The 24,879-nt window shown below is 47.3% G+C and overlaps 2 protein-coding genes across 3 annotated transcripts in view; one reads left to right on the forward strand and one right to left on the reverse strand.

The window, feature by feature from the left end:
• The window catches only part of TG (thyroglobulin), a 273,908-nt gene that overhangs the window by 181,737 nt on the left and 67,292 nt on the right, over positions 1-24,879 (forward strand). The gene's annotated exons all lie outside the window — the stretch shown is intronic.
• Positions 1-24,879, reverse strand: part of SLA (Src like adaptor) — a 37,568-nt gene that overhangs the window by 12,405 nt on the left and 284 nt on the right. The window contains exons 2-4 of one of the 2 annotated variants that reach the window (XM_010344228.3): positions 11,224-11,324; positions 1,309-1,408; positions 396-482 (exon numbers count right to left, since the gene is read on the reverse strand). In XM_010344228.3, the coding sequence (XP_010342530.1) occupies positions 396-482; positions 1,309-1,408; positions 11,224-11,284 (248 nt within the window). In that variant the 5' untranslated portion in view covers positions 11,285-11,324. Of the gene's footprint in view, positions 1-395; positions 483-1,308; positions 1,409-11,223; positions 24,874-24,879 lie in introns of those variants that run through there. The other variant, XM_010344227.2, reaches the window with a different exon arrangement.

Below are 24,879 nucleotides of genomic sequence, written 5' to 3' on the forward strand. Positions count from 1 at the left end.
CAGGTGATACATAAAAACTTGTTCACTATCACACAGCCAGTAAGTGACAGAGGCAGGATTTGAAACTAGACAAACTGACTTCTAGTCTCTGTACTGTGCTGTGCCCTATAATAACATTTCCCAGCTGTTTACCACTCTGTGCCAGGAATACCACGTTAGAGCTGAAAGGCCCAGCTTCCTTGGTTTTACTGTGGGAGAAGTTGAGTTCCAGAGAGCAGAAGAGATAAATGAGCCCAAGGCTGCGCTTTTCCTTATTGACTGGGTTGGGAGTAGGAGTATCTCTTCTTGACCCAGTACCTTCATTTCCACTATAAATGCTGGAATCTTTGTTCTGCCTTATGAGTCACCAGCATAAGCGTCATGCTTAATGGATGCCTTTTGAGAAATGTACTCACCCATGGTAAACTCTGGCCACACATATTCCAGGGATGTAACTCTCTCGACCAGTGCTAAGAGAAATAGCTTTCCACCAGCCCCCTTCACTGTGAGAACGAGAACAGAGAAGAGCACAGAGATAGGTAAATAGCGAAAAGAAAGGAATGAACGGAGTAATCAGATTTAACCCAGGACAGACTGGAACATTCCTCTATTAAGACCTGTCACTGGTCATGTTAATCCAAATTTCTTCATCTGAAAATTTACTTTTTAAAGGATGTGTATCCAATGGAGAGCCCTCCATTGCAGGCAACTGCTAAACCCTCCCACGTGCTGGAAGTAGCTGCCTTTCAGGGATTAGCAGCTAAGGTTCCCAACTGTTGGGGGTTTTTAAAAAATAAATGTTTACTATATTGATTTATAGTCTGCAGTATAACCAAAGATAGTCTCACATATCTGCATCAATGAAGATCTAAATAAAAGGGGCTTATTTGGAGTCCCTGTCATGCTCTATAGCTCATATTGAATCAGACTGCAGAGGCAAGAGAAGAGAGAGCAAGTCTTTTATATTTCTCATCCAAAGGATTTCCAGACCCTGGGGCCGCCTTCCCAGTCTTCATTCCTACATAGCATCAATACTGCACATGTGGTGAGAGATGAGAAGAATATGAGAAGAGGTTGGATCATAATGAATCTCAAAAACGAAGTTAAAAAGTTTAAATTTGATCTACTGGGCAGTGGGGAGCCATGGAAGGTTTTAGAGCACTGGCCACATTAAAGAGGAGGGTTGCAGTAAGGGCCAAATTTCTCACCTCACAATAGGACCAGGACCCACGTGGAACTAGACAACTCTAGCTAAATATCAAATGATTTTCACCCAAACCAAGTTTATCCTTTTTTGAAGATTGTACAAGTTTCGAAGAGCTAACTCACTCAGAAATCACACGCAGTTTCTCCCCTCGGCGGAATATAGGGGGGCTGATGTCAGGAGACGGGTAGTCATTCAGCACGGCGAGGAAGTCGCTGTCCAGTCCTGGGGAAACAAAGGCAAGGGGGAGGGGGGCAGGGAGCTTTTTATTCACAAGGAACTTAAAGGTAGCCTTGGGAGGAAGGGTATAAAGATGAGAATTTCCAGCAGGAGATACTTTTCTTGTTTTGAAACACTAATTTACAGCAATGTCCTCTCTTCAGAGACGGCAGTGCAGGGTCCACGTATGAGCCCTGACGGTCAGGTGACATGCTCGTATTCTCAAGCCTGCCTTGGCCCTGATGTTCTCATCTGAGAAATGGGATCCAGAGCCTGTGAGCTGAGTCATGGGGTCTGACTTCAGGGCCTGCCCTGAGTCTAGTAGCCTCAGTCTCTCCATCTTTAAAATGCGACTAATAATACCTCATTCAAGGGTCCTTAGGAGAGGAAATGAGACTATTTTACACCACATACATTCACATAAGTTGCTATAAAAACACCCCTTCTCATTACCAGTGCCTCAAGTGTCCACTCTGGGACTCAGAGGTGTTACGTCTGTGTCATGTTGGGGGAAGGGGTGTCAGGTTAAATGAGTTCTGAGGACCCACCAGGACCATGAGGCAGTAACCCTGAGGTTAAACAAAACACTTCTTTCTTGCAGAATATAAGGCCCCACACTGGGCATTTATTTAATAGGGACATTTGTTGAGGGTAGGGATGGTGGAAGAAAAATTGAGTACTTTTCCTGATAGTGTATTGAAAGGAATTCTGGTGAAATTTTGACAAGGAAAGAGGGCTGTCTGGTTCCTGTGAGTATCATTGACTGTAGAGCAGAGACAGTGATTTTGCTTTTTGACACTAAGTGACATGTCTGCTTCCGTCCTCAGTGATTTGATATAATTCAGGTGTGTCCGAGGCAGGGTACTATTTGGGTACATTTTGGGGAGAGATAAGATGTCTTCCATATCGGCAAATACAGCTATTATTTGCCGTGACTTTCATCACTCCTGCTGACTGGGCCTTCGAACCTAAAATTCTGGGTAGCATCACCTGTTCATTCATTCTTTGGGCAACTACTTACTGAGCACCTGTCATGAGTCAGCATAGGTGAGCAAAGCAAGCCCATTCTTGCTGCTCTCGTGGATCTCAAGCTCTAGAGGATACATAGTCATGGGAGGAACTGTTTCCTGGTTTGCTCACTGCAAGAAGCCCGGGCATGTGGACTCCATGGCTCAAACAAACCACTTTCTAGGATCCACACACCTCTAGATCCTGCCTCTTACAACTCATATGTCTTACAGCCTTGAGTCGTAAGTCTCTTGGGGAGACTAAGTCTAAAGAGAGATTCAATACTTGAATGGGTGAGAAAGAGGAATGAGGTTCTGAGTAAGGTTATGCTTATCAGTTGATAAATGAATTAGAAACAAGCAATTGCAATGGAACAGTGCACCCAAATGTATTGTTCATTTGTGGAAGCTGAGTTACCGACAATAAGCCACGTAAAAGCAAGAGTTTCTGGATGTGAGAGAGAAACCGAAAAGTGATCTCTGGTGGCTTTCCAAGTCTTGGAGGGGGATCAGGGCTTTTGAGAAACAGTCGGGTTGGGATGTAAAAGGGCTGGCTGAGCCAGACCCTGACCTGTCCTGCTGCAGACCTTCCCTGAACCTGTGAGAGCAGCTCCCTCACATTCCGCTTCACTGAATTAAAAAAACGGGTTCTTCCTCAGACTCCACCCCAATAAGTGAGGCAACATTACAGTTGTGTTAATTTTGAAGCCAGAATTCCCAAGTTCTCACAAAGGGCAGGTTCATATTTGGCGAGGCATAAAGCTTTTGCATATTTGGTGGTCCTCTTTAAGAAAAAATACACAATGAAGACTAGAGCCCAGGAAGGTGCTGTACCAGCAAGGGGATCTCAGGGCTATGATTTGTTTGGTTTCCTGGCAAATCTGCCCAGAAGCTGAGGCTGACTTTGCTGCTCACTGAGTGGGACACCTCCTTCTTCTCTTGCGCCTGGGTTTCTTAGTCTGGGAAATGAGAGGTTTAGAAAAACCTTCAAGGTCAAAATCCAACTTCCTGGACTAATGGCCCCCAAATAGGAAAGGGCCATTTATTACCCTGGCACTCTGCTGCCTTGGCTACATGTGACCAGCCTTTCTCCAATTTGCCAGGCGCCCTGGTTCTCAGAGCCTCTGGATACGCTGTTCTCTCTGTGTGGAACACACCCTGCCCTTCCCTCTCGCACCCCTCCCACGTTTGTCAACTCTAAACTCACCTCTGCAGAGGCTCCAGAGGAGGCTCAGCCTTCTCACTGTACTAATTCTTCCTCTCAGCCCCTGAGATTTTTCTTTGAAGCAATCACCCCAGACTGCATTTTCCCATTTGTGTGACTGTCGGAGGAATGTCCATCTCTCCCACCCCTGGCTGTGAGTTCCGGGAGGACAAAACACTGGTGTCTTCTGTGTCTTGTGACCCGTGCTCCGCCTGTTCCATAAAGGATACTCAAAGCAGGTTTACTGAGTGTATGGAGCGGTGCCTGTGCTGTGATGCTGCTTAAACACAGCCATCAAGCTGCAGGTTTAAAGCAGACCCAGGCAGAAGGAAACCTGATTTGTGGGAGGCCACTGGGTAGGTGGCCACTGTGGAACCAGCCCCTGGTGAAACGTTTTGAAATGGAGAGGTGCAGCGTGTGTTATCTATGGCAATGATAGAACCTTGAGGTAGATGCTGTGTCTACAGAGGGGATTGAGGTTTGATGTCAAATTCAAGGTTAAGACTGTGGAACATAACAATTGTCTTTCCTAACATTAACAACAAAAACCAACAGAAGCAAAAACAAAAGCAAAATCCCATTATAAAAACAACCGTTCCAATGAGGGAAAGGAGGGCTTACAGGGTTAGAGAGTTTCAGTTTCACAATAATGAAGTTAAGTTTCCTGTGGAATTTCCGTAACAGTGATGTTTTGATAGCTAGGCACTTAAACATCACTGAGGAAACTTCGCATCTGGGCTTTTGCTTAAAGGTCAGATAACCTGTGCCTAATCCTTTGCAAGAGACTTCACCTCTGTCTGCAAAGGTCACCTTTATTGTCAGCATTAGCCAAACGGGACAAAGTCACTGGGAAGGTAATACACTTTGGCTTGTACTTCTGTGGGGTAGGGTGGCCATTCTAAGCAAGACGCGGTGCCAGGATCCCTTCAGAGTCTTCCCTGAGTTTTGGTTGCTACCGAAAAATAAATGCAATGTAGGAAATTTAAGTTTGCTGGTAAAGGTGAAACATATTATCATCTACTTCTAGAACTCCTTAGCTTTATGAAGAGCTCAAGCAGAGATAAATGAGTGAGACCAAGAAGAGGAGGGCTGAGGAAGTCAATGGAATTGTTGCAGACTTAAGATAAGGCAACAAATCAAGTGAAGACATTTGCACTGGGCATGACAGGAGAAACCCAGAGAGAACTTTTGGGACAGAGAATGGGCTTTGAAATCCATCAGAACTGGCTTACACACCACCTCCACCACTACATGGCTGGTGCTGTTTGGGGGGAGATTCATTTTTATCTAATCTGAGGTTGATTTCTTCATGTATAAAAATGGAAAATGTCAGCATCTGCCTCATAGGATTGGGTGAGGGTTTGTGATGCATTGCGCTTCAGGGTCTGCCTTACTGAGTGGCTGCTGATATTATTTTCACGGAGAGCAGGGTCGCCAGACAGTAACTTAAGACCCGTGTTGGCCAATGACGTTTCTAAAATTTGCAAACTAGTAGTATACACTTGAAAATTTCTGCTTGTCTAAAAATGAACTCCATTTGGTGGGAACGAAAGATGAAATTCCAAAGATCAAATATTTGCTGATAGCTCAACTTAAGAATGGTTGAACAAAATGTACAAATGCGTAAAATAGGAAATGAATCCCCAAAGGAGAGGGACCCAGGCAGGCCCTTACTGGACTTTGTCGAAAGGACAAGCCCTTTTGTAAGTTGTTGTTCCTTAGTGCAGCAGAACCATTTCTTTCTTTTTTTTTTTGACAGTCTTACAGTCTTGCTCTGTTGCCAGGCCAGAGTGCAGTGGCGCAACCTTGGCTCACTGCAACCTCTGCCTCCAGGTGTCAAGTGATTCTCCTGCCTCAGCTTCCCAAGTAGCTGGGACTACAGGCACCCGTCACCACACCCAGCTAATTTTTGTATTTTTAGTAGAGGCAGGTTTCACCATGTTGGCCAGGATGGTCTCTGTCTCTTGACTTCGTGATCCGCCCTCTTCGGCCTCCCAAAGTGCTGGGATAACAGGCGTGAGCCACTGTGCCCAGCCCCCGACCATTTCTTTTTAAATGCTGAGAACATTCTCAGTTACTCCCACTTATAACTGTCTAGACAAATGACTTCTAGCAAAGCTAGTCATTTGTCACTTCCAGTGCCCTGCCCAGCCCTACAGAAAATATGTGATTATTCAAGGGTGAAGAAACTGAAGCTGGGAGAGTTTTGGTAACATGTCCAGGGGAAGGTGTGTAGATTTCAAAGCCTCTGTTCCTTCATGAAGCCACATGGCCCTCCTGGGCACTTAATCTCCAAACTCTCCTCAGCTCACACTTGACCCTTACCAGGGGAGATGAAGCAGACTCCAGCTGAGTCTTCAGGATTAGCATGAGCAGCTCAGGGCAGCTGGCAGGTAGGAGCTGTATAGCCCAGGGATTGTGGCCTCTAGTTTTGGATTTCCTGGAGTCATGCCTAAACTCATGGTCTCCTAAGGGGTCAAAGCAGGCCTGACTTTTAGTGTCTTCTTCAGTAAACACACACACACACACACACACACACACACACACACAGGATTATACATGCAACTAACCAATCACACAGAGCTGGGCCATCTAGCCTAGTAGAAGGTCTACCTACTGAGTCCTGTGTGTCACCATGAGCCAGGCTTGTGGAGCCTCTTAGTCATATGAAAAGGGCTGTGTTTGGCACTCAGTAGCCCACAAAGCTCTTTTCTGCCCATGCCTTGGTTTTTCCGTATGTTAGTGGGAACACAGTGGCACTAAACAGACCTCGAGGCTTTTCAGGGCCAATTTCAACCTCTGAGATGCTAGAGGGACACAGACAGGGCTAGCAGAGAACAGAAGCAAGAAATAGTCAAAACCAATATTTTGGGCTGCATAGACTCAGAATGTGTTTTGCTTGGACACTCCGGGCTTCCCAGACTTCAGTTGCTTTTATTCCACCATCCCCTTCTTCCCCCTCCTCCTCCTCATCAGCAGCAGCAGGGGGCACGGCTCTGGGGGAAGCCGGGCACTGCGCCATGTGTGGTACCCAGGTTACCCCTTAAGTCTTCATGCCTCCCTTTGAGGTTGATAGATGGAAACTACCTTATTTTGAGTATGAGTGAAATAGAGGCACAGTGAGTTCCAAATACTGCCCAAGAGAACACAGCTAGGAAGTAGAGTGCCAGGTTTCAAAGCCAGGTTTCCCTTGGGCTGGGCTGGGCAGGGCAGGGCAGGGCAGAGGAGGGAAGGGCAGGTCATGGCTGTGCTCTGGACCACTCAGCCCTCCTTTGTCATACTTCACACCACCAGTTACTTGATAATCTCTTCCTTAAAATTAATTTGCTTAAAAATCCCTGGTGTGCTATTCTGAGCAATGTGACATCATGGATTTCTTGGGCTAGTTATATATTTTATGATGTTCATCAATGTAAAGCTGTAAAAGTTGAATGATGATGTTCCACCTAAAACCATCTCATCAACCAGCAGCAATGTTAGGCACAAATAGAAAAAAGGGATCTGGTCTAAGATTTGACGAAGATTCACTGTCTGTGGGATCCCTTGCTATATCTTGTGGCCAGGCATGTTCTCACTCTCTCGAGAGCGAGCCCACCTCTCTCAGAACCTGTGGGCTTCTTGAAACCCTGTCCTCTCCAGGCACACACTGCTGTGGGGAGACGGACCCTGGAGTCAGGCCACCGGGCTTTGAATCCCAGCTGTCTCCTCTGAGCTGTGTGGCCTCAGGTAAGTCAGTTAAGCTTCTTGTACCTCAAATTCTTCAGCTGCAAAACAGAGATGATAATAGGCAGAAGCCTTGTAGGGCTGTGAGAAGCGAGTCTGTGCGTTTAAAGCACTGGGAACTTTGTCTGGAGGCTGCGAGCACCAAGCAACTTGAATTATTCCTGTTTCACAGAGAGACTGAGGAGATAAACTCTCTCTCATCTCTCCTTGTGTGTCAGCGCAGGGCAGGACTGAAAGCTGGTCTGTGGTCCGCAAGCTTTTGGGGCGATAAAATCCCAGGGACTCGTAGGAAATTCAGCTGGCAGCTACCTCCTACTGTCCCCAGATTCTGATTGGTTTGGGCCCAGGAATCTGCATCTCAACTACGTCCCAGGGGATTCTGATGCAGGTGGTGTGAGGACCACTTACTGAGAAGCTGCAAACTGGGTTTGAGAGGTCCCTGCACCCTTTTTCCTTCCCTGAGCCCCACCTGTCCCTTTCTTTCCACTGGGCAGCTACGCAAACAGCATTATTTCTACCCTTGCATGGGCAGAAAGGGGTCTGTGCTGCTGCCTCTGTTGGCACCTCTTCAGGTCAAGGTGATAAGAAGAGAAGGAACAGCTGGGCGCAGTAGCTTATTCCTGTAATCCCAGCATTTTGGGAGGCTGAAGTAGGCGGATCACCTGAGGTCAGGAGTTCAAGACCAATCTGACCAACACGGAGAGACACCATCTCTACTTAAAAAAAAAAAAAAAAAGTACGAAATTAGCCAATTAATCCCAGCTACTCAGGAGACTGAGGCAGGAGAATCACTTGAACCCAGGAGGCAAAGGTTGTGGTGAGCCAAGATCACGCCATTGCACTCCAGCCTGGGCAACAAGAGTGAAACCGAGTCTCAAAAAAAGAGAGAAGGAACAAAGAGGGGGAAAAGATCAGAGCGGAGAGATGGAGTGCTCATTTTAAGGTGGAAATATGCCATTTCCTGACCACAGGGGGACTTCCCTAGGTTATATTCAAAAGTTCTGTACTGCCCATGTCTGGTACAGAAGTATGTATAGAATTGTAGAGAAAATGAACTGTTTGGGATTATTTGGAAGCAAGTCACAGAACTACCAGTTTTGCCACTTTAATACTTTTGGGGAATGGCCATTTAGATATATATAGCCCAGTGCAGTCAGGTACCCCCAAATGGATTTTTTTTTTTTTTTTTTTTTTGAGACGGAGTCTTGCTCTGTTGCCAGGCTGGAGTGCAGTGGCACAATCTCAGCTCACTGCAACTTCCATCTCCCAGGTTCAAGAGATTCCCCTGCATCCAAAATGGAGTTTTGAAAAGTTTTCACACCCTTCTTTGCTGGTACCTGCTCTACATCATGGTGTCACTGTGAGAAGGAACTTGTTCCGGATCTGTCTCGGGGCAGGCCGAGTGACTCACCTCAAGTCACGCAGCTTCCACGGAACATTACGGGAAGCTCCGTGAGGACCCGCTGCCCCTGAAACTTGCCCTATTTCCCCAAGTCCTACTTCTTTTAGTAGGTTTTATGATATTAGTTTCTGAAAACTTGACTAATCAGGAATGTTCTGGAAAGCTTAGTTTATGGAAAAAAAAAGCCAGATTGTCAAAGCCATGTTCCAGGCGTTCACAGTCCTGGCTTGGGGGAAGAATGATCTCCTAAAAACTCAGAAAACGTGGTTGTCTGAAACTCTCCAGACTGGCCTCTGGGTGATCCTTACACAGGGTCAGGGTCTGCAGTGCCTTTAACTCTGGCACTGAAGCCAATGTGGAAGCTGGCTCTGACTGCACATTGGCCTAAAGCAACCAGCGAGACCTGCACTGTTTCCTGGGTTGTTTGAGGGTAACCAGATGAGCAATCATAGGAGCTTTAGCTGAGGAGGAGCTCATTCCAGGAAAACCCTAATCCTGGGCATGAGGAAGATGGGACTAGTTAATACAGCATCACTGCACAACCCTCTCCTCCCTCACTCAAGCAGATAAAAGAGAAAAGAGGAAATAACATTAGGACTGGTGATCAAGGGAACTTCTCAGGGCTGGGGGGTGGAAAAGCAGCCCACCAGCACTTGATGTGGTTGCCTGGATCACAAACGGGGTATGACTGGGGGAATTCTCTTCACCAGGGGGTGGAGGGGTGGGGAGACCCCTCTGTCTACCTCCGCTCTAGAGGTGACCTCTTACCCACATAATGGAAAAAATAAACTTATTTTATGACAATTTGCATTGAAAAGTTGAAGGCAAATGAGCAAGCCTCGGAGGCTGATGTTTTCATGGGGTTCACTCGAGCATGCTGCCCCCTCTGCCCCAGGCTGAGAGGTGAAAAGCCAAGATGGGTTGGATGGTGGGGAGCCTCCCCAGCCTGCCTGGGCCCAGGGCCCTGCGGAGTCAGTTTTCTAGCAGTGATTATGACCAGAGGAGGAGGCTGTGACCAAAGCCAGTTGGAAGAGGGTGAGAAGGAGCCCGGGCGTTCTCCTGGCAGCAGCAGCAGCAGGCTCAGCTGCCCGCACATTGCATGCTATTCCGAGTGCTGCATGGAGGTAGAGGGCTGCTCCCCGCAGGGTCCTGAGGACACAAGCCCTGCTCCGCCTTGTCATCTGGTTCCATCTCCTCGGTCCTGGGGAATATTCTTTTTGTTTTCCATCTTTCATGTGGTTTGGGAAGGGGAGTTACTGCACTAGATAAGTCAGAGCTACCAGGATTGTTCAGCATCTGTCTTGAAAGGGGGGTAGCATGGCTGGGTCTTAGCATGCTGGCTTGGAGGCATCTGAGGCCATCAGACCACATGAGCTGGGCCTGTCCATTTTGGAAGAGGTGAGAAGGCTCCTTTGTGAGGGAGCCACAGAAGTCATGGAATGCGCAATAAGTACCTGAAGGCAGCTCAGGAACTGGCTCAGTCTGCTCCCCTGTTAAGCTCGGCAGACAGGGCAGCCATCTGTGCTCAGTGAACTCCGCCCAGTGCGGTACTGCAGGGCTGCTGGGAACCACGTGTGGCCATCCCTGCTAGGAGATGGGATGCCAGGCCCCAACGAATATGGTGTAAGGTGGGAGGCAGAAGTGTCCCAAGGTGCCCCTTGGCCTCCCTATCGTCCCTTTCCCAAGACCACAGAAGATGAGAAGTATGAACTAGGAATCTGAGGAAATAAAGACCAGGCCATTAGAAGGGGCCAGGATAGCTGAGCCCAGCACATGGTGGATTTGACCTCTAGCCTTTGCCCTTTGTTCACTGGTGGTCCTCCCAGGCATCTGACCAGTTGCTGAGGAACTCTTTGTAGCTTTGGTAGTCTAGCCAAACCTGGCATCTCCCCAAAGAGCTGATGTTGTCATCACTGATTAACTTGCAACAGTAGGCTCTTTCCCCGAGAATGCTTGTCACCTTGCAATCCCACCAACAGAATGTAAGGATTCCTTTGCTTTCAGGAAGATGTCAGAGGATGGTGCCTAGCTTAGAAAAGGAACACAGGCCCAGCCTGTGCAGGGCTAACTCTATGGGTGATATTATATTATGGTCTGCCCGAGTGTGGTGAACAAGAGTCTAGGTTTCAGAATCAGATGGGCCTAGATTGGAAACTTATCAGCAAATACTCAATTATGTGGATTCCATTCCCTTTGTGAACTTCAGTTTCCCTACCTGGAAAATAAAGGGATTGAAACAGCTGATCTTGGAGACCCATCTCAAAATGCCAAAGATTTAACATCCTTCAGGTGCGCCAAGGACCCAAACATTTTCATCTTTTAATTATGAAATATTTGAACCACAAATAAAACTAGAGAGACACATATGAGTCCTTCGGTACCCATTGCCACGTTTAAAGAATTATCAGCATCCACCACCACACAGTCTTTATCACAGGCTCTTGTTGCACAGACCTAAGCATCTCACCAAAGAAGCCAGACTTACCCTCTTGGCTGGGCAGAGGCCTCTCGGCAGGCGCAGGCGTGGATTTCATGCTGTTTCCCATTTCTTTCTCTCTCCCTGGGGCCGTTGGAGATCCCCGGAGCCTACGGTATAAGATACACACGGGGAAAGTCAGCCGTGCCCTGAGCCCTCCAAGTGGAGAATGACCCAGTTTAGAGAGCATCATGCATCATTTTTCTGGCAGCTTGCTTCTTGAAAGGCAGCTGTTTATATGTGAAGACGAGATTGGTGAAGATTGGTTACTTTTGCACAGCTCAAGTTCTTTTATCAAGGGAATGACAGAAAAACCACAGAGAGGGAAGTTGCTAGCAAATGCTGTTGGTGGCAAAAGTTTCCATTCCTCCGCGCCCTTGCTGGGGATGGTAAGCAGCCACAACAGGGTGTGTGTGAGAAACTGAGCAGCATTTCAGGTGGCCCAGAAAGTATCTGCACTCAGGGGCCCTCACTGTCAACTCTGTGCACTAGGAATTCAGAGCACAGGAGCTGTGCAGCTGTACAAGCGAAGGCATGAGGAGAAGGTCCACTCTGCTGCTACCTTTCTCATCCGCTTGAGTTTGTCAGCATGCGTTAACAAAGGATGGAAAAGGACAAGTTTATAACAATTCCGTATACTGGCTGCATGCTGCTGGCACCCTTTCACATTGACTGTAACTTTTGATCATTGTAAAGTCCTTGCACCACACTTAAGCCCATTCTGCAGTGAGGGAAACTGAGTCTCAGAGGGGGTAAGTGACTTGTGTGAGGTCACGGGGCAAGTAATTGTTGAGCCAAGATTTGACCCAGTGATGCTAAACCTCTGGGTGGAGCCATAACAGTTTTCCAGGGTAACCACTGAGGCTTAAATTCTGGCTGTGTACTTACAGGCTATATGACTTCTGGCAATGCATTAACCTTTTTCTGTTTCTGTTTTTTTGAGGCAGTCTTACTCTCACCTAGGCTGGAGTGCAGTGGTACAATCTTAGCTCACTGCAACCTCTGCCTCCCCGGTTCAAGCGATTCTCCTGCCTCAGCCTTCCAAGTAGCTGGAATTACAGGCACACACTCCACACTCAGCTAATTTTTATATTTTTAGTAAAGACGGGGTTTCACCATGTTACCAGGCTGGTCTTGAACTCCTGACCTCAGGTAATCTATCTGCCTTGGCCTTCCAATGTGATGGGATTACAGATGTGAACCTCCACACCCAGCCAAGTCATTAACTTTTTTTCTGACTGCTTTGGGGGTCACGAATCCAACAGTGTTGGGTTATGGTTAAAAAATCAACTGAGGTTGGTAGCATGGGAACCACTTTGAACATAGCCTGGCATAGAGAACACATGTTAGTTATAACTCTTTCGAGTTTGTTTACTGATTGTATGATGTAAGTTCCAAGTATGGACCTTCATATGAATATCTTGGAAAGGTACATAGATAATCAGAGAATAGGGTTTTAGGGAAGCTGTATTCCCTCTGGATGGTGGCAGCACAGAGAGGAAGGTCACATAGAGCTCTGCCTGCTTTATGGGGCCAAAGAGAAGAGATAGAACAGGGTCTCCCCATCAGCCTCCAGCACAAATGGAAACGTACCTCCCACCTACCTGTGTCTGTAGCTCAGGATCAAATCTTATGAAGGGCATGAAAGTCAGCCCATCCAACTCCCACCCTGACCTTGAATCCTGTCTCCATGGCCTATGTGTGCAGGTTCTGGAAGGAACTACACTCTCAGAGAAAGGCCCTCCCAGATGGAAAGAGCTCTGCAATGCTCCCTAATTTGAGGGAAGGGGTGGTGTGTGGTGAGACTCCTACTGTATTATGAAACAAGGAACACCAAAATGAGTGTTGTTTAAAAGTCCATATATCTCAGACATTTACATGAACAGCTTATCACTTACTGCTCAGGCTAATGCCTAGCAATAGTCTCAAGACAATGACAAGGCTTGCAAAAGCTGTAATCTCATAGTGCACCATGGAAGGGTTAGACTGGGCAGCATATTTAAAGTGAAGTGCAACTCCCATCCTTTTCAGATCCTGCTGATCTTTGTGACTGGAAAAGAGGATGCTCTTGCAAATTTGAGGTTCGGGCCCTTCTTTCTCCACACCTGCCTCTGCCCTCCTCACAAACTAGAAAAATACCCCCCCACCCCACGAAATCCCAGGACCTCTGACTCTGGTGGGAAACTTCTAGCAGCTGGACTGGTTCTAATGGCAACACCCTAAGTCCAGGAGAGCAAGGATATGTTGGCCTTTTCTCCATCCCTGAACCTGGCGAAGGTACCCAAGAAATGTGCTCCCCCAAAGTGCTTACAGAAACGCAACAGGTGATGTCACTGCCACCTGCGTTCCCTGCAGTTCAGCAGATACTTCCTGGGCATCTATGTGGTGCTGGGCCCTGGGCCAGTGCCTTGAGGAAGGCAGAATTCCACCCACGTAGTAGGAGTGTACTGCCTCCAAGGCCCTGGGTCAGGCAAGAGGGAAAAGGCACGTGAGGCAGCCTTCCTGGCCCTGAGGAGCTAGCAGCCACATGGGCTGTTCCACACAGGCCTCAGGAAGTATACGTGATATGCACAGGCTGTCCTGCACAGGCCTCGGGAACCACATATGTGACACACACAGGCTGTCCAGCACAGACCTCAGGAAGCATGCATGTGACATGCCCAGGCCATCCAGCACAGGCCTCAGGAACTACACATGTGACACACACATGCTGTCCTATACAGGCCTCGGGAAGCACGCATGCAGCATGCACAGGCTGTTTCACACAGGCCTCAGGAAGCACATGTGTGGCACACACAGGCTGTCCCACACATGCCTGCCTCTGTCCTGCTCCTTGGGTTTCCTGAAACCCACCAGCTGCCTTGGTTCCTCAGCCTCCCTGTCTTAGCATCACCAAAGGCACATGTGTGATGGCCTCACCCGTTTGCCACCATCTTCTGTGTCCCCAGACATAGCAAACTGTCGCAGCAATGCCTTTCTGTCCTTTCAGCCCAGCACTTGGCATCGAGTGTCTTTCAACACTTAGTGGTGGTCCCCAGAACCCTGATTCCGTGGTTCCCCCACTCCAGATGTAAGGGTGTCCCCAGCCCTGCCAGCCATCCCTCCCCTCCATCCTCTCCCCTGAGCTGCTTCTAAGCAGCAGGCTTCCACCACAATGTCTGATCTTTATGTCACAACCTTTCCAGAAAACCAGTCAGAACAAGACTTTGCTACCCATCAAAGAGAATTCCAACATCCTCTCTCTTCCCAAACGCTCTATCATTCTTCTCAAGCATTTGCATGCTGATTTGGAGGGATTCTTGGAATCCGCTACAGAAAAAAAAAAAAAAAAAATGCCTTTAACTTACATTTTTCAGATTGAAAAACTGAGGTTCATTTAGGAAAAGAAACATACCCAGGGTCACGAGATGAGGAAGTTGAAGTCAGTCCTGGAGGCCTGGATTCTTCTATGCTAACACGCTTCTCTCTCTGTTGCTTGCACTCTGCCTGTTCTGTCTTGCCAGGTGGAGTTCAGTCTCCATGAAAGAAGGGGCCGTGTCAGGGTTATATGACCACCAAATAACTATCAGGTCTCAACAGCCCCTTAGTGGTCTGCTCGGTGGCTTCCTACAGTCTTCGAGAAGGAGTTAACTTATCTGAAAGAGGCTTTTATTTGAGAAGAGCAAAAATGCCCCCAGAGAATGAGAACTGGAGTCTCTCTAATGAAATGGCTGAACAATTTGATTTAATCTGTGACAGTTTTATGCAGTGGCTGAAGGTGGGAGAGAGGGTACTAGAGACATAATTGCTTCTAAGAACAATAGAAAAGGGCAAAAGAGAAATGAGGTAATTAACACTGGCTTGGCACATCCGTGATTTCTTCCTCTCTTTCCTTGGTGTGTGTAACTCTTAGGTTTCTGGGTCAAAGAATCATAACTGTTATTACCTTATTTTCCCTCTGGTCTTTGGGCTAATGCTATTTCCTTTGTGTGAATTTGGACCTTGGTTTCCTCTTCTGAAAAATGAGATGAGTAGAAAAGTTGATCTCCAAAGAGCAAGCCTTATAACCCCATTTAATTTTAGCAATCACGACTCAATGGTTTTTGAAAATTATTAATAAAAGAACCATTGGCATTTTAAATGTGAAGTCCCATTGGACAGAATCCAACTCTTGTCTTTTTGTGCTTCAGAATGAAGAGAAGACAGTTAATGTGTACAACCATCTTCTGGGAGGCAATTTGCAAATACTATTGTGTTTAATCTTACCAGCATTCCCGAGGGCAGATGCTCTTTTACTTTGTTAGTGTGAGATCAGGGGTTCATCACCTGCACACTGTTCCAGAGCTGGAAACCCTGCATCTCCTAACTTCAGGACCTACACCTTTTGCTCAGGACCAGGCCGCCGTCTCTCCAGTGTAAGGAACTCTGGTCAGTGGTGGCTGGCTGCCATTTGAGCAGACATAATGGCATGGAAAGGTCACATACTGGCAGGGCATTGGCATTGACAGTGCAGGATGTGCCAGCCAGCAGCCCCTCTCTCAATAGATTTCTGTTTCACAGATCTGGGTCCTTTCATTGTGTGCTCTGAATTGTCTTATAAATCCAGGTGGAGAGGCTTCTCAGAACCTTCCTTTCCTGGGGCAGCATCCCAGGACAGCTCTGTGCACCTTATCCATCTTGTGCTTCTGATGCCTGGGAAGGAGAGTGGCCCAAACCCCTTTATCATGCACCGAGGGGGAGAGAAATTGAGGAAGTCCAACCAAGGGAAGGCAGGACAGAAAGCCAGGAGCTGAACCCTTGGTGACAGAATTAATTTGAAAACTTACTTAGGGATGCTACCTTCCCTTTGGCCTTAGAAATTTCTGCTGCAAAGTGTGACAGCTATAAGCCCATTCATGCGATCTTCTTCTAAGGCATGGGAGCACGGTGGGTCAAGTGGAGAAACCTCAATGTCCACCATATATGTGAATGCCAGCAGCAGCAGTGATGACGAGAATCCCCCTATCCCACGATTGGTCAGCGAGCATCCTCTGCCAGGCGCAGACCTAAGCACCGTCCAGCCAGTGTGTCCTAACTTGCTCAGAACAACTGAACTTTATAGCTGAGGTAAATTTAGTGACTTATCCAAGCTTATACCACTAAGAGGAGGTAAAGCTGGGATTCCAGCTTCATCTGCCTGGCTCTAAAACCTGTGCTTTTAATGGCCACCCGTGCTGGCCTGTTTTTCTGTCCTCCAGCTAACCCAAGAAGGCAATAGAAAAGTGATTTTTAAAAGTCATCAAAGCAAATCTTAGGAGACATAAGCTTTGGGGGAACCTTTAAAACAATGGACACGGAGGCCCTAAGGGATCTCTTGGATGTCACTTGCCAGTGTTTGGAAGCCCAGGTCTGGGGGTGTGGTGGGGCTGAGGGGTGCAGGAGTGCTTGCTGGGAGCAGAAGAAACAAGAGAGAGAGGCCAGTTGAGGCATGCTGTGGGCAAAAGAGCAGGAGCGAGTCACAAGGGATGTTTTCTAGCCTTTCACAGCATTATTTTCAAAAAGCTGTTACTACTGTGGAACAAAACAAATGAAAGAAACGAAAAGGAATACTAGCTGAGCTTTCAGCATTTCAGTTTCATGAAAATGTACCGCTCAAATGTATACATGTAGAAAAATAATAAAGAGAAATTTCCAAAATGTTTCCAAGGACTCTCTCTGGGCAGTGATTTTATACGTGAATTTGTAAACTACTTCTTTACTTACACATTTCTAAAATGCCCAGATTTTCTCTCAAGTGCATGAATTGCTTTTATAATCAAAAGCTTGGGAAAAATGAGGGAGCTTTAAAGAAGAGATTTTCAAAGCAGGCAGGCCTGAGTGCAGATTCCAGCTCCCGACCTGCTGGCTGTGTGTCTTTTGGCAAATTACTTCCCTTCTCTGAACCTTGATTTTCAAATCCACTAATTTGGGATACAAGTATATGCCCTACCGGGTTGTTTTGAGGATGAAATGATAGCTCACATCTAAAGCAGAGCTATGTCTGGTAAGTGGCAGCTAAGTTTTACCCAAGCTAGTTCCCGTGCAGGGGCTAGGGTGGCTAGCTCGCTTTACAAGCTTGAGCAAGTCCCTTCCTCTGCCTGGGCCACAGAGCCCTCAAATATGATGGGGACAGGGTTGGGCCGCACAGTTGGTCATGGCTCTGTTGGCTCAACCATTTCCCTGCCGTGACTGTACCCAGTACTGACACAGTTGACTAGGGACCTGCTCAGTGCTGCCTGTGGCCTGATCCTTGGCTTCAGGAAAAATAAGAGCTGGCACAGGGGCTTAGCATTCGGTGGTCTCCCTGGCAGGATTTCCGGGGTCACCCACCACATCCTGACCGCTCTCCACAGGTGCACCTCTCTGAGTGTGAGGCGGGGGGCTGCCGGTGCTGCCTGCCCCGTGACCCACATAGTCCCCTGCTCTCCTCTAGGGCAGGTGCAGCCACAGGTCTGTCCTACCTGCTCCCACCCCACCCCCACCTGTCGCTCCGTTCTCTGCACTGCAGCAGAGGGCTGCGGCATACCACGGGCTCCAGGGACACCTGCAAGACCCAGAGGGGCAGGAAGCCAGCTCAGAGAGGGCACGCAACCCCCAGCCTTTTTCTTAGGAATGACTCCAAGCCAGAGGCCCTCAGGAGCCCCTGGGGAAGAATGTGGGATCCTCTCACCTAAGATGTTTCAAACTGTGTTTCAAAGAAAGATTCCCTAGGCCAGGCGCAGTGGCTCATGCCTGGAATCCCAGCACATTAGTGAGCTGAGGTAGGTGGATCACTTGAGGTCAGGAGTTCAAGACTAGCCTGGCTAATGTGGTGAAATCCTGTCTCTACTAAAAATACAAAAATTAGCTGGGCATGGTGGCAGTCACCTGTAATCCCAGCTACTCAGGAGGCTGAGGCAGGAGAATTGCTTGAACCCCTGAGACAGAGGTTGCAGTGAGCCAAGATGGTGCCACTGCACTCCAGCCTGGGCAACAGAGTGAGACTCTGTCTGGGGGGGAAAAAAAGGAAAGATTCCCTAGAAGCTCAATACGTAGAATAGATGAAAGTGAGTACTGCATGGGGCTGAGGGCTCAGCATCTCATCCCTCTAATACTGCTGATAGAATACCTCAATCCTGGGGCATCATAAATCGCCACTTGAAAAGTAGCAACTCAGCAGTCTCCTAAGACCAGGAGAAGACTAAAGGCAGGCAGCCTGCTACAGGCCACACGTTAAGTGTGGACGAGCGCATGACTCCCTGTCCAGCACTCCATCCCCTGCAGAGGAGGAGATGCCCATCTATCTGTCAGCCAGGCCGCAGGCCTGACCCATGTGTCCAGGAGCCTGTGTGCTGTGCCCCCTTTGCCCTTGAGTGCCCAGAAGGGGATCTCATACACGCTCAGGCTAACAGAGAGGCTGGGCTTTATGCTACAACCAGAAGAGGATGGAGGTGTCCTAGTGTCCATTTTAAGGTCATTTTAAGATATCAGGGAAAGAAGCCAGATTTGAGGCCAGTCAATGCTAGGGCAAGTTTTAATGTTAGACTGTATCAAGTCACTAGATCGCTCTTCCTGTTGTTTCTGTTTTTGTCTTTAGTGGACATAGTCATACGTGCCTTTCTGGGTATTCTCACGGAAGGACGGGTGAGAGGAGGTGTTGAGGGCTGTGCACACCCTCCAGTCTCCGTGGCTCACTGCCACACTGACGCAAGGGCCTCAGTAACCCAGACGTGTCAGTACAGTGAGTGGGTGTCATGTGAAGAGCTGTCTCGCATATGGGGGCGGGCAGCAGAGGACATTCCTGACTGACGTGGCTTTGATACTTCATGGAGATAAAAAGAGCCTCCCCCATCCCATTTATTTCTTTCTAGATAGGCTTTTTATACACAGAGGCCCCCAACACACAGGAATGGTGAGGTGGGGCCCCGCCCAGTCAGTCTGTGGCTCTGTTGGACCAGAACACATTCGCTGACAAAACCAGGCTATAAATGGGGTTTGGGCCCAGGCCAGGTCCTGGATAGCTCTAGATCCTATAAGCAGGCTGGCTTAGCAAACGTTGGCAATGAAGAGAGAGTGGTAAAGACAATTATTTTGATCCCAGCCATTACAGGAATGGGGAAACAATGACTAGGAAACAGGCCTCTTCCTTTCAAATGCAGATGCCTGGGAAAGGCAGGTTTCATCAGAGAAGGAGGAGGTATATGGAGGCTCTCATGGGCATGCTAAAGGTTGCCCAGGCATCTAGGCACAGGGACTATAAAGTCCGTGATTTCTTTATTGCATTGTATTTCCCAGCAAGTTACTTTTGCTTTTTATTCATACATGTGAATCACAGCATTACTCATAAACTTACTAAAAGATGGGAATCAGCATTTCACCAGACACAGCGTTTGCCAATGACCAACTCCTGATCTGGGGTCTTCTCTCACTGTCAATCACTTATCAAGGCACATGGACCCCAGAACCCCAGCACTGCAGCTCCCAGACATTTGATCTAATGGGGCTTGGTCTCTCTAAGGAGATCTTCATGGTGTTTTTAATTTGCTATTAATGTGCTCCTCTTTTGAGCTCACTTTTCCCTCCTTAGCTCCTCAGGAAAGCTGATTGCCTTGGGGTGGGCCATGATTTGATGGTCATTTGTATGAGTGTGCAGTGGGTAACCTTCTCCCCTACTAGACTGTAAGTGCTGTGAGGGCAGCCAGCAGGTTTGTTTCTACTCTCTGCTGGGACTCAGTAGACGCTCCATAGGGAAATGAAAGGGAACAGTTAGAAACAGAAGGAACGGGCCGGGCGTGTAATCCCGGCACTTTAGGAGGCTGAGGTGGGCAGATCACTTGAGGTCAGGAGTTTGAGACCAGCCTGGGCAACATGGCAAAATCCTATCTCTACTAAAGATACAAAAATTATCTGGGAGGTATAATTTTTGTAAAAAAACAAAAATTATTTCAGGCAGGTGCCTGAAATCCCAGCTCCTCAGGAGGCTGAGGCAGGAGAAATGCTTGAACCCAGGAGATGGAGGTTGCAGTGAGCTGAGATTGTGCCACTGCACTCCAGCCTGGGTGGCAGAGCAAGGATTCATCTCAAAAAAAAAGAGAGAGAGAGAGAAAAAAGTGAGAGAGAGAAAAAAGTGAGGGAGAGAAATGAAAGAAAAACAAAGAAAAAAAGAAGAAAAGAGAAAAGGAAACTGAAGGAACAATGTGGGCCTAGGAGACTGTGGGTTCTTGGTGTGCTAGTAAATGTCAAACAATCATTGTTTCAAGCAGAAACATTTCTAACTGATAGTGTGTGCCAATTTCTGTGGTGTAAATACTCCCACCATGGCTGACTTCCAGCCTCCAATGTGACATCTCTGAGGACAGAGCAGGAAAAAGATGTGCGGAATGTGCCTCCTAAGACAGTGCAGCCTGCATCCAGGCACCACCGGAGTGGATCGACTTGATGGAATCTTTCTCCTGATAAGCTTCTGTTTTGGGAACAGTTGCCTACAGACCTCTATTTGTTTTCAAAGCAAGAGAGAGTTACCTAAGTGGGCATCCACTACGTGGAGGGCCTAAATGAGATGTTTAAAATACAGACTCATTTGATGCTCCCAGAAACATACAATTTTATAGATGAGAAAACTGAGTCTCAGAGAGGCTAAGTAACTTGCTTAGGGTCACAAGGCTTGTTCAGGGCTGGGGCCAGCCTGGAAATCCTTTGTCTTTTCACTCTCAATCCTAATTCCTTCAGTTACCTTTATCCCAGCTTAATACAACTTTAATTCTAAAAGCAGGTGCTCTAAGAGCTGGGACTGCTGGTGTGACTAGAAGAGAATGCACACAGGCTGGGAGCTGGCGTGCCACTGCCCCGTGTCTGCAGGCACCCTCGCTTCTGACCATGGCAAAGCTGTCCCTTCTCCCCAGACAATGGTTGCCAATTTTGTCATAAAATCATGGGGATCAGTGACTCCAATACTGTGAGTGAGAATTTATCTCGCTTGTTTCCCCTAATTTGATCTAATTTTCATATTCTGCACATTCTGTCTTTAGAATGCACAGTGGGCCAATCAGCTTCTCCGAGACTGTGGTCAGCCACTTTCCTCTTTTGGTGTCAGTTCGCCTTTCTGTACGTAATGAGGGGGCCAGCTGGAGGGCTCTCTGCGTCCACCCCAGATTGGGGCCAGCCTTTGACGAGGCTTTGTGTATAGCAGCAGGAAGGGGGCACCAGTGCGTATTGAGAAATTGCGTGTCCTGTGTGTGTTACGTGTGCTCCCCACCTGACCTCCACAACTCTCTGGAGACGACTTTTGTCTAACTGGGGAAACCAAGACCAGAGCACTTACATAACTTGTTGGAGTTTGCCCAGCTGGGAAGTGTTGGAGGCGGGACTGGAATCCAGGGGTCTGGCTCTAGAGTCTGGCTCCCAGCTACTGTGCCTTAGGCCTGAGGAAAGGGGTGAAGGGCTGCCTAAAGCAGAGACATTTTTTTTCTTTCTGGCAAGGTTATGTTACTTTTTTGTGTGCTAGAGGGTTATGCATGTCACAGTTATTCAGTAGGCGGACTGATAGGTGTGTGGATAGAGTGGTGCAACAAAAGGTGGGTCCAGATACTTGGGGTGCTTGGAACTTGCATTCAGAGGATGCATATTCTGAGCTGATTGTCCAGGTGGCTTGGAAGGCATGCAGGGAAGAGAAGGGAAGAGTTGGAGGAGATTGGCACATCTGCAAACTGTTGGGGGGAGCATGCTCACCTCCCGGGGTGAGTGGGAGAACTAAATGAAACTGACTGCACTGACTTCACTCGCTCCCCTCTGTTCTCTCCCCTGGCTCTGTTTCCTTCGCAGTACATACCACGATTTATCCTTATGTGTTTGCTTCTCCAAGTGCTTATTGCTCCCAGGGCAACTTTCTTGGAATAGGGTTGATGACTATTGTATTCCTCAATGAAAAGTCATGACCTAGCAGGTGCCTGGCACATAATGCAAACTCAGTTAGTTAGAATGAATGGCTGAAGGTATTGTATATAAACTGGCACAGTACAGGCAACAGGTGGTCTGCTTCCAGGGAAGCCTGGACCATCCAAGATAGTTATTTTGCCCCTAAGCACATACCAGCAACAACTCTCACTTTCTTTGGAAGCTCTTTAAGTCTCTCAGCTTCAGTCACCAACCCCTTCAACACACACACACACACACACACACACACACACACACACACGCACACACATAAACACACACCAACTCCTCCAGCCCTGGTTCCAGTCGGCCTGGTGCCAAGGAGGGAAATGTGACTTTGCAAAGCTGTTTGACAACAAAAGGGATCCACAGAGCCCCCAGAGTCCTAAAATTGCTGTCTTAGCTAGAGTTACCGTAATCCAATTGGCTCCTCCCTCAGTGGTTCTCAGACGGGAGGAAGTGGTTTGAGCAGGCTGTACTTATTTCCTTCGGAACTCGTAGGGAGGTTGAGAGAGGGAGGAAGTTGGTCACATGATGTGACTTCAATGCGTATTTTATTGCAGAAAGAGAGAGATGCATGGATGGATAGATAGATGGACAGATAAATGTACAAACAGAACCTTTAGCTTACTAAAAAGAACCGCATGGTTTGGTCTGAAATATGCTGGAAATCCTTCATGGGAATTTTAGGTTTCAGCCTCTCAGAGCTGGGAGAAATACATTCTTGATGAATGTCAAATAAAAACTTAAAACCCAGCAGCATCTATTAATGCAGGGCACTGATTTGGGTGTACAAGAATGAATAATTTCTGTCTTTAAGAAGGCTCATTGCCAGATTTCACACTTCAGAATGGGGAATTTTTCTTCTGAAAGTGACAGGAACATTTTCTTTGGAAAGTGACTTTAGTTTGCTGCAATGCAAACCTATCCATTTCTGTTTTGCTTATATCAGATGGAGGAACAAGCAGAAATGCGTATTCAGAAAAATGGAGGAATGCCTTGCTCATTGCTTTAGCAGTTTAATCCATCATGTTTAACACTGCTTATTAGCAACTTTCTGCCTAAGAAATATTAAAGGGATTGGATATATTTTAATTTTCTGATTTAGGAATGATATCAATAGCTCCTATTTAGTACTTAGTATTTCCTACATATTACATATAAACATCTCTCAAACATATAAAGAAACTGGTCTTCTTTTTACAAGGAAAAAATGAACACTCAAAGAGGCAAAGTGACTTGCACAGAGTCACCGAGTTCTTTGGTGGCCGACCCAGAATGTTAACTCAGGTGCAGCTGATGACAACAGTCTTTCTATACTGCCATCTTGCTGCTCTGATCTAGATTCTAGATCTGTTGAAGGTGAAGGAATCTAATTAGATTTCAATTTGTCTATTCTATACATTTTAAATATTTTTACTATACTTTCAGAGCATATTAAGCACTCTTAAATAGCATTCTTCTAAGTGGAAATTATTAGTTGCAACAAATTTGCCAGAATTTTTACCTCGGCTTACCTCTCCAGTTTTCAAAGGAACACAGCCCAGTTTAATAGACTCACAGCTGAGCATCTCATAGCAAACCACAGAATGACAAGTTGAAGACTACAGGGTTCACTGTTCCTAAAGTGAAGGGCACCACTTTAAACACAGGCCTTGGCCCTTGATCTGCTTGTTCTCGCCAAGGTGCCCCCAACCCTTTAGAGCCCCTAACTTGCCTCCACCTCCCACCAGCTATGTGACTTGGATAAGACACCTAAGTTCTCTGAGCCTCATTTTCTCAGTTGTCAAAAGCAAATAACAATCATGAACCTACAGGACTGTTCTGAGGATTGCAGAAAAATAACTTTTTCTGCGTTGCTCCTCCCCTGTCACTGAGGATGGTAGATATCACCTACTGACACCCCCGTGCACAGCCCCAAGTGAGGACATTCTGAGGCCCAAGCTCAGGTCATTTCTTTGACACCAGGCTCTTGCCATATGTAGAAATCTAAAAGAATGTGGAGTGTGGCACATTCCTTAGAAAATTGCAGTTCTCCTAAATCTCTTCCAAATCTAACATGCTGTTTTCAGAATTTATATACTTCACGTTTGCCTGTCCTTTGATTCCTCCTCTCCCCCGTACACATGCCACCGGCTCAGATTGTTAGTAATTATCTTTGGCATCTTCCCAAAGAAGGTCTGTACAGTCACACTCCAAGTAGCGCTATTGCAATCTCTCAACCCACTTGGCTCCATGTGCCTTTAAACACCATGGTTCCAGCCTGACAGCATTTACTGAACACCTGCTATATGTCTGAAACTGGCCTGGACACTTAGCAGATGTCCATTTCTTGACTTTGCCCCATACTTGTGTGCATTAGGTACCATCGTTGTCACTTTACAGGTGAGAAAACGAGGCTTGGAGAAGTTTAAATGACTCGCTTAAGGTCCCATAGCTGGAAATTCTGGTGGCAAACCCCAGTTGTCCTTTGTAAGAAGCCTGCTAAGTGCAGGCCTTTTTGGTGAGAATATCTCCTCTGGCAATGTCCTGCCCATGCTCCTCCAGCCTTTCTCCCCATAGAATTATGCATCCAACACCCACTGAGCCACTGCAGTGTGCTGGGCACCAGGTTGGGGGCTGGGCTTCTCTAAAAACATTGCTCCACCTGTTCTCAGGGAGCTCCCCTCTGGCTCCAGAAAGTCAATCCCTGCCTACTGTGTGTTGAAGAGGTCCTGGGTTCTCTCCCCACTCTGTCTCTGCCACATCCCCCCAAAT

This window comes from Saimiri boliviensis, chromosome 15 (assembly GCF_048565385.1).
Source record: "Saimiri boliviensis isolate mSaiBol1 chromosome 15, mSaiBol1.pri, whole genome shotgun sequence".
NCBI classification, from domain to species: Eukaryota; Metazoa; Chordata; class Mammalia; order Primates; family Cebidae; genus Saimiri; species Saimiri boliviensis.